Here is a 13,143-nt window from a genome sequence, read left to right as displayed (position 1 = left end):
TTTAGTGGACAAAAACTTCCTTAACACAAAAAGGAAATTATGGATATACAGGGGTTTTTAACATATATGGATCCAACAATGTTCCCAACACTGACACAGATAATTCAGATCATTGCACTCACAATTCCTGTAAACAGTTGTAGTTGTGAGCGATCTTTCAGTGTGTCGAGAAGGCTCCACACCTGGCTTAGGTCAACCATGGGGCAAGGAAGGCTTCACCAACTTTCTCTTTTGTCCATTGAAAAGGAGCAACTATGCAAAGTGAGTCAAAGCCACGTTATTGACCGCTTTGCCACCATGAAGGCGCGGCGATACAGCTTAATAGTGAAAAAATAATCATTAAAAAAGGCTCTATGCAGTAGTGTATGGCCTTATTTAGTTTAATTTAAGAGCTTTGATGGTTCTATAACATTTTCCAGGTTGATTGGTGGCAATGAGCCACCTCACCTTAAGTCAGAAATTCTATTAGTTTTAAACCTTGTTTCTTGCCTTTTTAGTACATGTCGTTCTGGCAAAATTATGCTGTTTCCACACAGCTTCTAAATAAATATAGATGTGTAGACTTCTCCTGATAAAGAGGTGAAGGTCATAAAGAGACTTTTTGTTTATTTGTCAGTTACCTTATTTGTAAATCTTTGAGATGTGTATGTGTTTAAATAAATATAATTGTACGGTACTCATGAATCCATCTTTGCGTCTTTACCTTTACCAGTGCTTTAATATAGCCTACAATATGACAGTGACAATGATTTTGAAGCTTGTACATACCCTTCTGTATCCATCTATTTCATATTGTGCACACGTAAAAAAAAAAATGTTGGCAGTTGGGGGCCTTTGCCCCAGTAAAACTCTAGGTCTAGCAACGCCCCTGTATTACAGCAATTGCATAGATTTTATTAGGCCTGCATTTTGATATTGCAGATAAGCAGGATATGAATTAAGTCTTTAAATAAAACAATAAAACAATATCACACAATATCACACAAGTGCAATATTTACAGTAGGCCAAGTAACAGTAGGTGGCCCATTTGTTCCATTTTTTAGCAAGATCTTTTCTTTATGTAGCATACACCTAGAGACTGACATTTATCTGTGGAAACTATGGGCGACATAACAATAAACAGACATTATATATCGAACTTAGACCCACTGTTTTACCCCTTGGCCCCTGACGCGGTCCAGCTCCGCAGATCGCGTTTCACATCACCACCTCAGTGCCGAAGTCTCGCGAGATTGTGACTAAGGAAGTTCCACGTCAGTATCAGTGCTGTGTCCACTGAGTCGCATTATCGGGACCTGTATCTTAAATATCCTCTATACAAATTCATCCTATACCGACAACGCGGGGATAAAAGATGGTAAGATTTTTTTTTAGAATTGTTTTGTCTTGGAGTAGTGTCAGACACTATCATTGTATCAGAGGTGTATCCCTTTATTAGAAAGCCTAGCTAGCTACGTGGTGTTAGCTTGTAACAAGTTGTCAAGACCAGACCTGGGACGACCTCGTCTGACAATCTATATATGACATTTGAGAATGTTATAAATGAAATTAGATGAGCTCAAATCTGTGTGTGTTATTATTTACATGAGAAGTATATATATTGAATACATAAGGCAAGCTAACGTTGACATGCTATTGTCAAGCCAGGTCGTAGGATGATGAGCCGTTTGACAGCAGGAACAGTGTTGCCAGATTGTAGCATTTTTAGCATTTCACCAACTTGTCCGACTGCATCTTGACAAACTATCCAGTGTTTATGTAGAAAATGATGGATGTAATTCTCCTCTGTCGTTTAGCCTCTGAGGCTGGACATCAAGAGGAGGCTCACGGCCAGGTCGGATCGAGTGAAGAGTGTGGATCTTCATCCGACCGAGCCATGGATGCTGGCCAGCCTGTACAATGGCAGTGTCTGTGTGTGGAACCACGAAACACAGGTACGATCGGAAAAATAACGTAAAGACTTTTTCATAGGTAACTGTGAACATTCAATTGCTTGTGATTTAATTGAAAGTCGAAGAACGACACCATTTATTTTTGTACATCCTCAAACTGTTATAAGTATGCATAACATATGCACTTTTCGCACAACTGTCTTTAAGGGTGATATCTCGCTTTCTAGAGCGGAGGAACTCAACTCTAGTTCTTCGTTCAATGTTGTTGTGCCAAACAAGACAAAACAATAATTTTCCCTTTTTGACAATATAGTTAAACTTTAATATAATGTTGGTTACAAACTGTTTAGGCTCTCTTACATTTTGTTTAATTAGGTCCTACATTGTTCTAATAAATGCATTATTATACACTTTTATTCTTAACTCATTCTAATTACTTACTATTTTAAAGAAACAGCACTTTTTACCTTCTGTTTTAAGACGCTAGTGAAGACGTTTGAGGTGTGTGACCTCCCTGTAAGAGCATCCAAGTTCGTGGCCAGGAAGAACTGGGTCATCACTGGAGCGGTAAGGGGGATAGCCCTTCTTAGTAGCTTTGGTTATCTTATTTGAATGAAAGCCTAAAAGGAAATACTTCAGTCTATTTTTCTTTGTTTCCAAAATGAATACTATGTTACTGCCAACATCAATATTATGTTAATATTAGGATATTATCTTATCTTTATCCTGGCTTTTCTCTTTCATCAATTCTGAAAATATGCCGTATTGTCTGTAACTTTCCTTCCTCCCCCCCGTCACGTGCAGGATGACATGCAGATCCGTGTGTTCAACTACAACACCTTAGAGCGGGTCCACATGTTCGAAGCCCACTCTGACTACATCCGCTGCATCGCTGTGCACCCTACTCAGCCGTACATCCTCACCAGCAGTGGTACGCAATCTCATCCCTCCATTTGTTGACCCATGTCGGAGTAATGGACCCTAATAGCCCCTTTGTAGAGCCAAAATATAGTTTTTCTTTTGAGGGGGGGATGGAGAGAATCTGCGTAAGCCTTGAGGGATGGTTCCCCTGATATTGAGGCAACACTGCTGAAACAACTCTAATAATGCATTTATGAGCATGCCCATGTTTTACCCATTTGCTATCCAATCTACTATTGTTTTAACGTGACTTAATATTTTATATATACGGCTCCGCTTTATACTTTATACCCAAAAATACAAAATGGCATGTCTATTGGAAGAAGCCATATTTACTCAAAGTGTTGTTGTTTAGAGTTGGATACAAACACCTTAATTTGTAATAATGTATGATTGTGTGTGTAGATGACATGCTGATCAAGCTGTGGGACTGGGACAAGAAGTGGTCATGCAGCCAGGTGTTTGAAGGGCACACTCACTACGTCATGCAGATTGTCATCAACCCCAAAGACAACAACCAGTTTGCCAGCGCATCTCTGGACAGGACCATTAAGGTACGAACAGATCTCCTTTGTTGCAATCAATTTTTTATGTTATTTAAAGTAATGTGGCCTTCCTTTTCGTGTATTAATGCTGTTACCTTTACATTAGGATTAACACACCATTATTATACCATTTAATTAATGGATTATGTATTCGATCTCGGGTGGTTTAAAAGTAATCACAAATAAAAAGTCTCCTGTGTTTAATCATATTGAATACAAGCCTTATTTAAGTATGAATCTTAACCAATAGCTACTGAAAGGGGGCAAGGGGTAGGGGGAGAGGGGGAAAATCAAACTATAAGCTCCTAGTTTCCCATTAGATTTACTCCCATCAAACATAGAAGGCACCAAAAATGTAAATGGCCCCCTGCGATATCTTACCAGGTGTGGCAGCTCGGCTCCTCCTCGCCCAACTTCACCTTGGAGGGCCACGAGAAAGGAGTGAACTGCATTGACTACTACAGTGGAGGGGACAAGCCCTACCTCATATCAGGAGCCGACGACCGCCTGGTCAAGATCTGGGACTACCAGGTAGGAACAACCACGCCTTGTACCACAAGGGTTTGAGAGGAATCATAATGTCAATAAAAAGAAAAGAAAAATGTTTATAATGCCATAATAACAATTCTTCCTTTCTGTTTTTCAGAACAAGACCTGTGTCCAGACCCTGGAAGGTCATGCCCAGAATGTCTCCTGTGTCAGCTTCCATCCAGAGTTGCCCATCATCATCACAGGGTCTGAGGATGGTGAGACACACACACACACACACACACACACACACACACACACACACACACACACACACACACACACACACACACACACACACACACACACACACACACACACACACACACACACGTCAACATTTGTCCTAGAACTTTGCACCAAATGCAACTCCTCTCCCAAGTTATGCTGTTTCTAACTCAATCCCGATTTGTCCTCTGCCATGTCCAGGTACGGTGAGGATCTGGCACTCCAGCACCTACCGGCTGGAGAGCACCCTGAACTACGGCATGGAGCGGGTGTGGTGCGTGTGTGGCCTCAGGGGCTCCAACAACGTGGCCCTGGGCTACGACGAAGGCAGCATCATCATCAAGGTGACCTTAGTAAAGAGCACTGCTCGCCCAAAATATGTTACCAGTCATATTGACTCACCATTTCTTAATGTGAGATCTGGAGAGAAAGGCTAGACATTTTGAGCGAAGCATTTAGTTTAGGAGGTTATGCCGTCTACTGCACTTAGAAATTATATGGGTTTGTGTCCTTTACCTCAATGGAGAGGAAACAGCCTTCAGGCTTTAAATGCTGTAAAGCTGTTTGCATAGAGGGAATTTATTGCAATCATTAGAATTGCATTCTAATGCATTCAGTGTCTATTCAAAGCAACGAAAAATATGAATATGTAGCCACAACTCAAAATTTACTGAATGAATATTCCTTTATGATTTAAAAAAATTAGCAACTATATTTCTGTAACCGAAACCAAAATTCTACAAAAGAGTTCTGTTACCGCATCTGCAACCGAGTCTGCTACAATATGTCGCGTATTTCACGCCTCACCCCCAATGTTTGTCCACACTGCTTAGCTCGGGCGTGAGGAGCCGGCTATGTCCATGGACGCCAATGGCAAGATCATCTGGGCCAAGCACAGCGAGGTGCAGCAGGCCAACCTGAAGGCCATGGTGGACACGGAGATCAAGGACGGAGAGAGGCTGCCCCTGGCTGTCAAAGACATGGGCAGCTGTGAGATCTACCCTCAGACCATCCAGCACAACCCCAACGGAAGGTAAAGACACATACAGACAGACGGGCAGACTTGCACCTACACACACACACACCAAATCTCTAAAACACATGTTATTCAGTTTTGTTACTACAGCAACTAGTAACCTACAGATATGCACAGCCTCAATTAGCCTTTTCATGTATATGTGGTCTGGGATGTCCTTTCACACCTGTACTAGCACTGCAGTGTGACGGTGAGTCATGCCCTGTGTGTGCTGTGCCCGTGGTTCAGGTTCGTGGTGGTGTGTGGGGATGGAGAGTACATCATCTACACAGCGATGGCCCTGAGGAACAAGAGCTTCGGCTCGGCACAGGAGTTTGTGTGGGCGCACGACTCCTCAGAGTACGTACCTGGGAAGATGGCGTCTTTCTCCTTTTGTGAACTTGCCCTTTATCACAGCAATAAAGAATAAATAAAAATGTAACGTTCTTTGTTCTTTTGTCATGTATAGATATGCCATCCGAGAAAGCACCAGCATCGTCAAAATCTTCAAGAATTTCAAGGAGAAGAAATCTTTCAAGCCAGACTTTGGCGCTGAAGGTAATCTTAATGGATATACAATATATATATATATATATATATATATATATATATATATATATATTATTCCTGGTGACAAAATGTTGGTTGCCGTTCTTCCACATGTAGCCTGTGCTGATTTGTAAACATGGGCGTGGTTCGTTTCCCTACAGGTATCTATGGAGGCTTCCTCCTCGGGGTGCGGTCGGTGAACGGCCTGGCCTTCTACGACTGGGAGAACACGGAGCTCATCCGGCGCATTGAGATCCAGCCCAAACACGTAAGACTTCTCCTAGAGTAATGGGGAAAACACTTCCTAGTTTTAGTTGTATGCAGCTTTTCCCTCAGTGATTGCCAAAGTCATTGAGGCATTACCTGTAATGTCTGTTTATTAGACTATGGCCCAATCCCATTTCTACCCCTTCCCCTTACCCCTTCCCCTTCCCGTAAGGGGTAGAAATGGGATTGGGCCTATAAATCAGTCTCTCTCTCCTGTCCCTATGTTCCATGTCCCTCTCCCTCTCTCTCTCTCTCTCGACCCTGCCCGCTGCAGATCTTCTGGTCGGACTCCGGGGAGCTGGTGTGCATCGCTACAGAGGAGTCTTTCTTCATCCTGCGCTACATGGCCGACAAGGTCGCTGCCTCCCAGGAGTCCAACGAGGGGGTCACAGAGGACGGCATTGAGGACGCCTTTGAGGTAAGTGTGCAAATTAGTATGTGTGTGTGTGTTTTTAGTTTATGTAAATAGGACTGTGTAAGGTCAATGTATTGGAGGTTTAACCTGTCTACCTTTTCACTGTAGTCAACAATTTTGTTCAAAGTTATCTATACCTTCTCACTGCAGGAATGACTTTTGTTTAAACATTTCTTGATTTATAATCGGAGGGATATAACCCCACTATGCATTAGGGCTTTGACTCCGAACTTCATTATTCGAATATAATTCGAATATCAAAAAATGAATCAAAATTCGAACGAATATTAGGCAGCCCTTAATATTCGGGCAGGCCAAGAGGGAGAGACGTCGGAGAAAACGACGCAGTCTATTCATAATATTGTAATGACCACGGAAGAGGCAGTGAATGAAGTATTGATTAGACAGCGATTTATTAGAAACCTAATAAACCGTTGGAACACGCAAGACCGGTAACCATAGCAACGCGGTAAACAAACCTTGCGAAGCCCAATCCAGGTCTTACTGAAGGCATTTAATGGTCAAAATATTATTCATAAATATTTGAAAATTAATATGAATAAACAAACAAACTTCGAATATGATTTTTGGGCAAAAGTCAAAGCCCTACTTTGCATTGGATAAAAGGGTCTCTTAAGTAAATATTCTAATATTTAATACCAGTAAAGATTATCTTATAATTCCCTCACATCCATAGCTGGCCATTCTAAGCCTTGATTGGTCTCCTTTTTCCTGAAGGTCCAAGGAGAAATCCAGGAGATAGTGAAGACAGGGCTCTGGGTTGGAGACTGCTTCATCTACACCAGCTCGGTCAACAGGCTCAACTACTTCGTAGGAGGAGAGATCGTCACTATTGCTCACCTGGACAGGTACAGATACTCTTTGAAGTAAATCAAAAGGCGCAATGGTAAAGATTACACTTAAGTTATAGACTAACACGGGATACATAGTTCTGCATCAATAATATTATTGTTGGATTATAAAGAGTCAGGCTTTCTGCATTGCAGCTTTGATGGATAGAAGCCAGGAATCAAATTATTGCACCCAAGTAAAAACATTAGCTTCTCAACGTCAACAATTTACCAGCCTGGCATAAACAGTCGGGTCTGCCAGCGTCCTCCTTTATGAAGTGCCTCCTCCTGCCGTGAGGGGCTCTCTGCCTGGGTTCTCGTGTGGAGCTGACCTGGTTCATGTGTGACCTCCCCCCATGGCAGGACCATGTACCTCCTGGGCTACATCCCCAAGGACGACCGCCTCTACCTGGGGGACAAGGAGCTCAACATCGTCACCTACTCCCTGCTGGTGTCCGTCCTGGAGTACCAGACCGCCGTGATGCGGAGGGACTTCGGCATGGCGGACAAAGTCCTGCCCACCATCCCCAAGGAGCAGAGGACCCGTGTGGCCCACTTCCTGGAGAAACAGGTGAGCAGGAATCAGAGCTGTTATATTATAATTAGTGCTGTCGGTTAAACGCGTTATTAACGGCGTTAACGCAAACCAATTATTATTATTTATTTTTTTCTTTGCCTCAAAACAAAGAAGCAGTAGCCTGACGGCTATGTTCAGGGCAGTATGTTTGTATGTTCATCGTTTAATTGCACTATAGGCTTTTTTTTTGTATCGTCCTGTTTTGATCAGTATATGCCATTGTTGTTATCAATAAAAAAACATTTGCACAAGGCAAGCCGATGCACTTCTCCATGTTGATAAGAGCATTAAAATGAGAAAAATTAATGGGACAAAGAAATCAAGGGATATTTAGCATAGAAAAAAATGTAATGCGATTAATCACGATTAAATATTTTAATCGCTTAACAGCACTAATTATAATCAATTACAGTTGATCAAACATTTGATCTACTCGCATATGCAGCACATTTGTATTTTATGTTTATTGGATATTAATATTTTCCGTTCAGGAAGAGCAACTTAGCCCCTTGTCTACGTGCACCACTAGAGAAGAGTTGCTGGTGGTTTGTGATCGAATCAAAGTGTAAAAGGTGTGTTTTTGTGTGTGCGCAGGGCTTCAAGCAGCAGGCCCTGGCTGTGTCCATGGACCCAGAGCACCGCTTTGAGCTGGCCCTGAACCTGGGGGAGCTGAAGACAGCCTACCAGCTGGCCGTTGAGGCCGAGGTAAACACACCGCTGGTGGAACTCCAAACATTCGGGGGGTGGAAAGTATTTGAATCATATTCAATAGAATAGTTGATTATATTTACCATAAAACTCCCTGAAAACCGGTACCATATGAGTTGAGGTTTAATGGCGAGGTTAACTTTAGCCAACAACAAATGTAGCCAACTTCAACCGAAACGAGTTTAAACACTTTCTTCTTCACAAGAGCAAGCCTCGTAAAGGCGACCGGTCGTCAAGGGGAAATTGGTTGTCATGACACCGCTTGACAAACTCCCATCCCCCTCTCCCACACCGCGCCACAGGCGGAGCAGAAGTGGAAGCAGTTGGCGGAGCTGGCCATCAGTAAGTGCCAGTTCGGGCTGGCCCAGGAGTGCCTCCACCACGCCCAGGACTACGGTGGGCTGCTGCTGCTTGCCACAGCCTCGGGCAACGCCACCATGGTGAGCAAGCTGGCCGAAGGAGCCGAGAAGGACGGGAAGAACAACGTGGCCTTCATGACCTACTTCCTGCAGGGCAAGTGAGTACACTGGAGAGTGAGAGAGGGGCAGGCTGTCTGCTGCAGGTGTTGTTCCTTACCTCGCCATAAGTATTTTGATGCTGATCTAAAGTACCCCCCCCCCTCCCAGACACACACAAACATCTCAATTTTCGAATATGAGCTACCTTCTCTACCACATGCCTGAACGGGTGACCTTGGTAACCACACAGAGAGGTCGATAGGAGCAAAACTGTTGCACACAAGGGATGTAAAAATATAATGTAAACTACATTCTAAGTAGGACTACATTAAATATTTGTATTTAACCCATTTAGGCCTAAAACGCCTACTAAAAAAGGCCTTTTTATGCCTAAGAACTTTTCTGTAAACCCCCTCTCAAAACCTGAAGGTTTTCAGAACAATATTCAAAGTTTGTCAACGCCTAATAAAACCTTAATTTCTCAGGCTCTATAGCAGATAAAAACATGAGGTAAAAGGCATTTGAGAGATTAATTATTTGGCTGTCAACTTGACTGACTTGCTTGGCCATAAACTTCAACTGCATATTTTTAAAAAATCAATAGACATCAAAAACATCAAGAACATTTTGAAAATCAATACAGATCTGCTTCTATGTCATACTTTTGAGGTACCAAAGTGACAAGTGATAGACACTGAAACACAGATATAGGACAAAACAAAACAGAGGGTTACTTCTTCTTTACCTAATAATTTCAATTTTTATTAATGTTCATTTTCTTTGTTGTATTATTTTGATGGATCATATTATCATCATATTATTATCCATAATCATCCATTATTATCAGTGACTTGTGACATAACGTATTGTAATTAGTATCAGGATCAAATCATTATCATCAGACATGAATTATTATCGTAAGAATAATCTATAATTGTCATTTGTATTGTTTTTATGTATCATATTATTATTCAAATCATCCATTATTATCAGTGACTTGTGACATAACGTATTGTAATTAGTATCAGGATCAAATCATTATCATGTATCCCCATGGCCAGACACAGTCCCACGAACGTCTTCATTTCATGGATTGTGACGGGATCCCACTTGCTGTTCGAAGGCGTTGCACTCCGCGTTTGCTCAGCATAGAGGTTGGTTTGCGTTATAAGACGCATCCACATTTCTTCCGTGAAGATATGGGAGAATACCTGCACCGGTGTTATAACATCTGGCATTGGCAGCTCGATCTTTATGCCAGGTTGGCGATTGAATGGAATCTTTTCCCGCGAGTGAAAGTTGCCACTCTTCCACTCGTTCGCGAAGCCTTCAAACTCGCTCAAATCCTCTTCTTCCCCAAACATTGAAAGCTTGAATCCATTGCTCTCTTACCACGCGATCAGATGGTAAAATATTTTCTTCCAAGTTATCTAATTCATCTAAGTTATCTAATTCAGTGTCTTCGATTTCACTAACTTCACTCGAATGTGTGATGTTCGATGCCATATTCGATCGCTTCGGCGATTAAAGTTTAAACGTCCCACTGACTAAAACATGATCCACGTGTATTTCGACCAATAGAATGCTTCGCTATTAATTAAAAAAAAATCCCAAGCATCTCGTTCGCTCACCCCAAGAATATATCAACCAATCACAGTGAGTATAACTGGTCATTTGCCTTGAAAAAGACCGCATTGCTGAAAATGACACAGACGCGTTTCCCGGTCTCAATGGTAACTACGCATAGATGCGTGTTCCGGTCTTAAAGGTAAATACACACGTATGCGTGATCCGGTCTGAATGGGTTAATGTAGTTTGGGGGTCCCTGTTGTGGGTCAGAGATGGGACTGGAGTTCTGATCCGTTCTCTTTTATGGCTTGGTTTCACCCTCCAGGCTGGACCAGTGTCTGGAACTGCTGATCAGAACCAACCGGCTGCCAGAGGCGGCCTTCCTGGCCCGCACCTACCTGCCCAGCCAGGTGTCCCGGGTGGTCAAGCTGTGGAGGGAGAACCTGGCCAAGGTCAACCAGAAGGTATGTCCGACAAGCAGCAACATCGACTAGAAGTCCTTGACATGTGGCTTGACATATCTCTTCTGTTTCTATTAATTTCAATATACCATTGTGCACCGCTTTGAGCTATCTGTGGGTTTGAAAATGTTTTTGGAACGAATGTATGTTCGACTACATCTACTCACCATTGTGCCCTTGTTTGAAAGGCTGCCGAGTCGCTGGCAGACCCCACAGAGTACGAGAACCTGTTCCCTGGTCTGAGGGAGTCCTTCGGAGCCGAGCACTTCCTCAGAGAGACCTGCCTGGGGACCTCCAGGCCCGCCACCGACTACCCCCTGGTGACGGTCAGTTACGGGAGGCTCTGGGATTAAATTGTATCGTCTTTATTTGGATTGTCGTCATTAATGAGGGACATTTCTTACGGTGTACTTGCCACTCTTACACCATTGTATTTTGAAACCTTGTGTCTTGTATACTTCTCAGCCCAATGAAGACAGAAACCTTCTAGAGGAGGCCAAGGGATATGAGCCCACTGGGGTGCTCCCTACCCCCACTACAACGGTGAGCCCCCCCCCCCTTCTTTACGCATTGTCCCTCTTAAGACCCTGATTTATTTACTTACTCTACACATCATTTGACATCAATAAAGGACATATTACAGGTTGATAATGAGGGACTCCGAACAGCCAGTGTTTATGCTTCATACTACTTCTCTGTCACCCTGGTCAGCAGTCAGAAGACGGTGACAAGGCGACCCCAGTTGCCGGAATGATGGCTTCTATGATGGCGGCGGTCTCAGCTCCCGTGGTCGCGGCTGTGTCGGCCATGACACCCTCGCAGCCATCAGCCTCTTCCGTAGAGACTCCCGAGGAAGAGGAGGAAGCCCTTCACTCGTCACAGAAAGATAAGGTAGGGTCTCCCCTTTCTCTCTCTCTGTGAACCGTTTGGCTAATAAGGTGTTCTTATCTCATTGTGGAATAGTCTTCCCTGAACTGTTGAGTAAACATTATATGCACGGCTTCTTGAAGTGGGACATCCAGAAGTCTGACCCTGTGTTGTGTGTACATAACCCTTACGCTACTCCTCTCCTCTCAGTCTCTGGACGATCTGGATGTGGACCTGGACAACATGGAGCTGGATGACATCGACACCACAGACGTCAACCTGGATGATGACTTTTTAGATGACTAGGATACGTCTCTCCAGCCCCAAGCGATCCCTAACCCCCCGCAAAGTTTATTTAATGAATTATGAGAGACCAAACCCCCCCTGCCCCACACCTCTATATTTTCTTCTTTGTTTTGTTGCCTAAAAGTTATTCTGCTGTCATGCCCTGCCACAGTCACAACATTTCTAAAGGTAATTTGTTTTGTTTGTTACTTGAAATGTATTTCGTTGTCCTGCCCAGCCACTGTCAAAGCATTTGGAGGTTTTTAGTTTTTTTTTCGTAGAAGGAATTAAATGCTATCTATTTCAGAATAAAATTTTGTACCCCATTCATGGTTTTGCTGTCACTAACGAGCCTTTGCAATGAGTTCTGTATTGACTCTCATGTGGCCTATGGTTGTACATCATTTATCAGTTGGTCGAATAAACGGCAAATTGTTGTAAATATTCACTTCTGTCTTAATGTTTTCTTGTTTCTACTCGCATTATAATGGAAGTATATTCATATCAAGGTTTTATTGGCAACTAGACTTTGGTAACATAAGCTATATTTGGAAGTCGAGGCAATTTTAGGCAGTTTTAGGCAAAATTATGTCTTGAAAGGAAAAATGCATTATTGGACGTGACAAATAATTTAAAATCACATAATGTAAACATACACAAACAATACATACACATTTTTTAATAACCTGCTCTGCTATTACAAATGATAATTTATTTGACCTCTTTAGAAAGGGATATAGAAAACAATCTAAAGAAAGAAACAAGTTATGTTATGTGAGTTATGTTATGTGTCCTCTGGTCCATAACATTATTCTATTATTTAATAGCATCAGCAAATGGTCATCGGTAAAATGTAGATAGAACACACTATACTCCGGGTAGTATACTTAATAAAATACCGTGTGTTAACAGATGAGTTGGGTGGGAAGAAAAAAAATATTATTCCAGATATTACAGAAATGTGTTCCAATGTATGGAAAACCAAATAGGAAGTTTTGTTATAGCT

The 13,143-nt window shown here is 42.5% G+C and overlaps 1 protein-coding gene across 2 annotated transcripts; it reads left to right on the top strand.

Moving 5' to 3' along the window:
* Positions 1 to 1,221: 1,221 nt before the first annotated feature.
* On the top strand, positions 1,222 to 12,601 carry copb2 (COPI coat complex subunit beta 2). Of its 2 annotated transcripts, none has more exons than XM_056597421.1 (22): positions 1,222 to 1,358; positions 1,798 to 1,935; positions 2,374 to 2,460; positions 2,698 to 2,824; positions 3,220 to 3,368; positions 3,744 to 3,890; positions 4,006 to 4,105; positions 4,317 to 4,459; positions 4,949 to 5,148; positions 5,380 to 5,490; positions 5,600 to 5,688; positions 5,841 to 5,947; positions 6,221 to 6,364; positions 7,100 to 7,230; positions 7,576 to 7,783; positions 8,384 to 8,494; positions 8,800 to 9,014; positions 10,850 to 10,988; positions 11,174 to 11,311; positions 11,451 to 11,528; positions 11,700 to 11,876; positions 12,063 to 12,601. In XM_056597421.1, the coding sequence occupies exons 1-22, from the start codon at positions 1,356 to 1,358 to the stop codon at positions 12,156 to 12,158; spliced, it is 2,838 nt and encodes a 945-aa protein (XP_056453396.1). In that variant the 5' UTR covers positions 1,222 to 1,355; the 3' UTR covers positions 12,159 to 12,601. The 2 variants fall into 2 exon arrangements, with proteins under 2 accessions (XP_056453396.1, XP_056453395.1); XM_056597420.1 differs by having other exon boundaries at positions 11,697 to 11,876.
* Positions 12,602 to 13,143: the final 542 nt, after the last annotated feature.

The sequence above is a fragment of the Gadus chalcogrammus genome, chromosome 8 (genome assembly GCF_026213295.1).
Source record: "Gadus chalcogrammus isolate NIFS_2021 chromosome 8, NIFS_Gcha_1.0, whole genome shotgun sequence".
Lineage (NCBI taxonomy): Eukaryota > Metazoa > Chordata > Actinopteri > Gadiformes > Gadidae > Gadus > Gadus chalcogrammus.
This window is presented reverse-complemented; position numbering and strand designations above follow the sequence as displayed.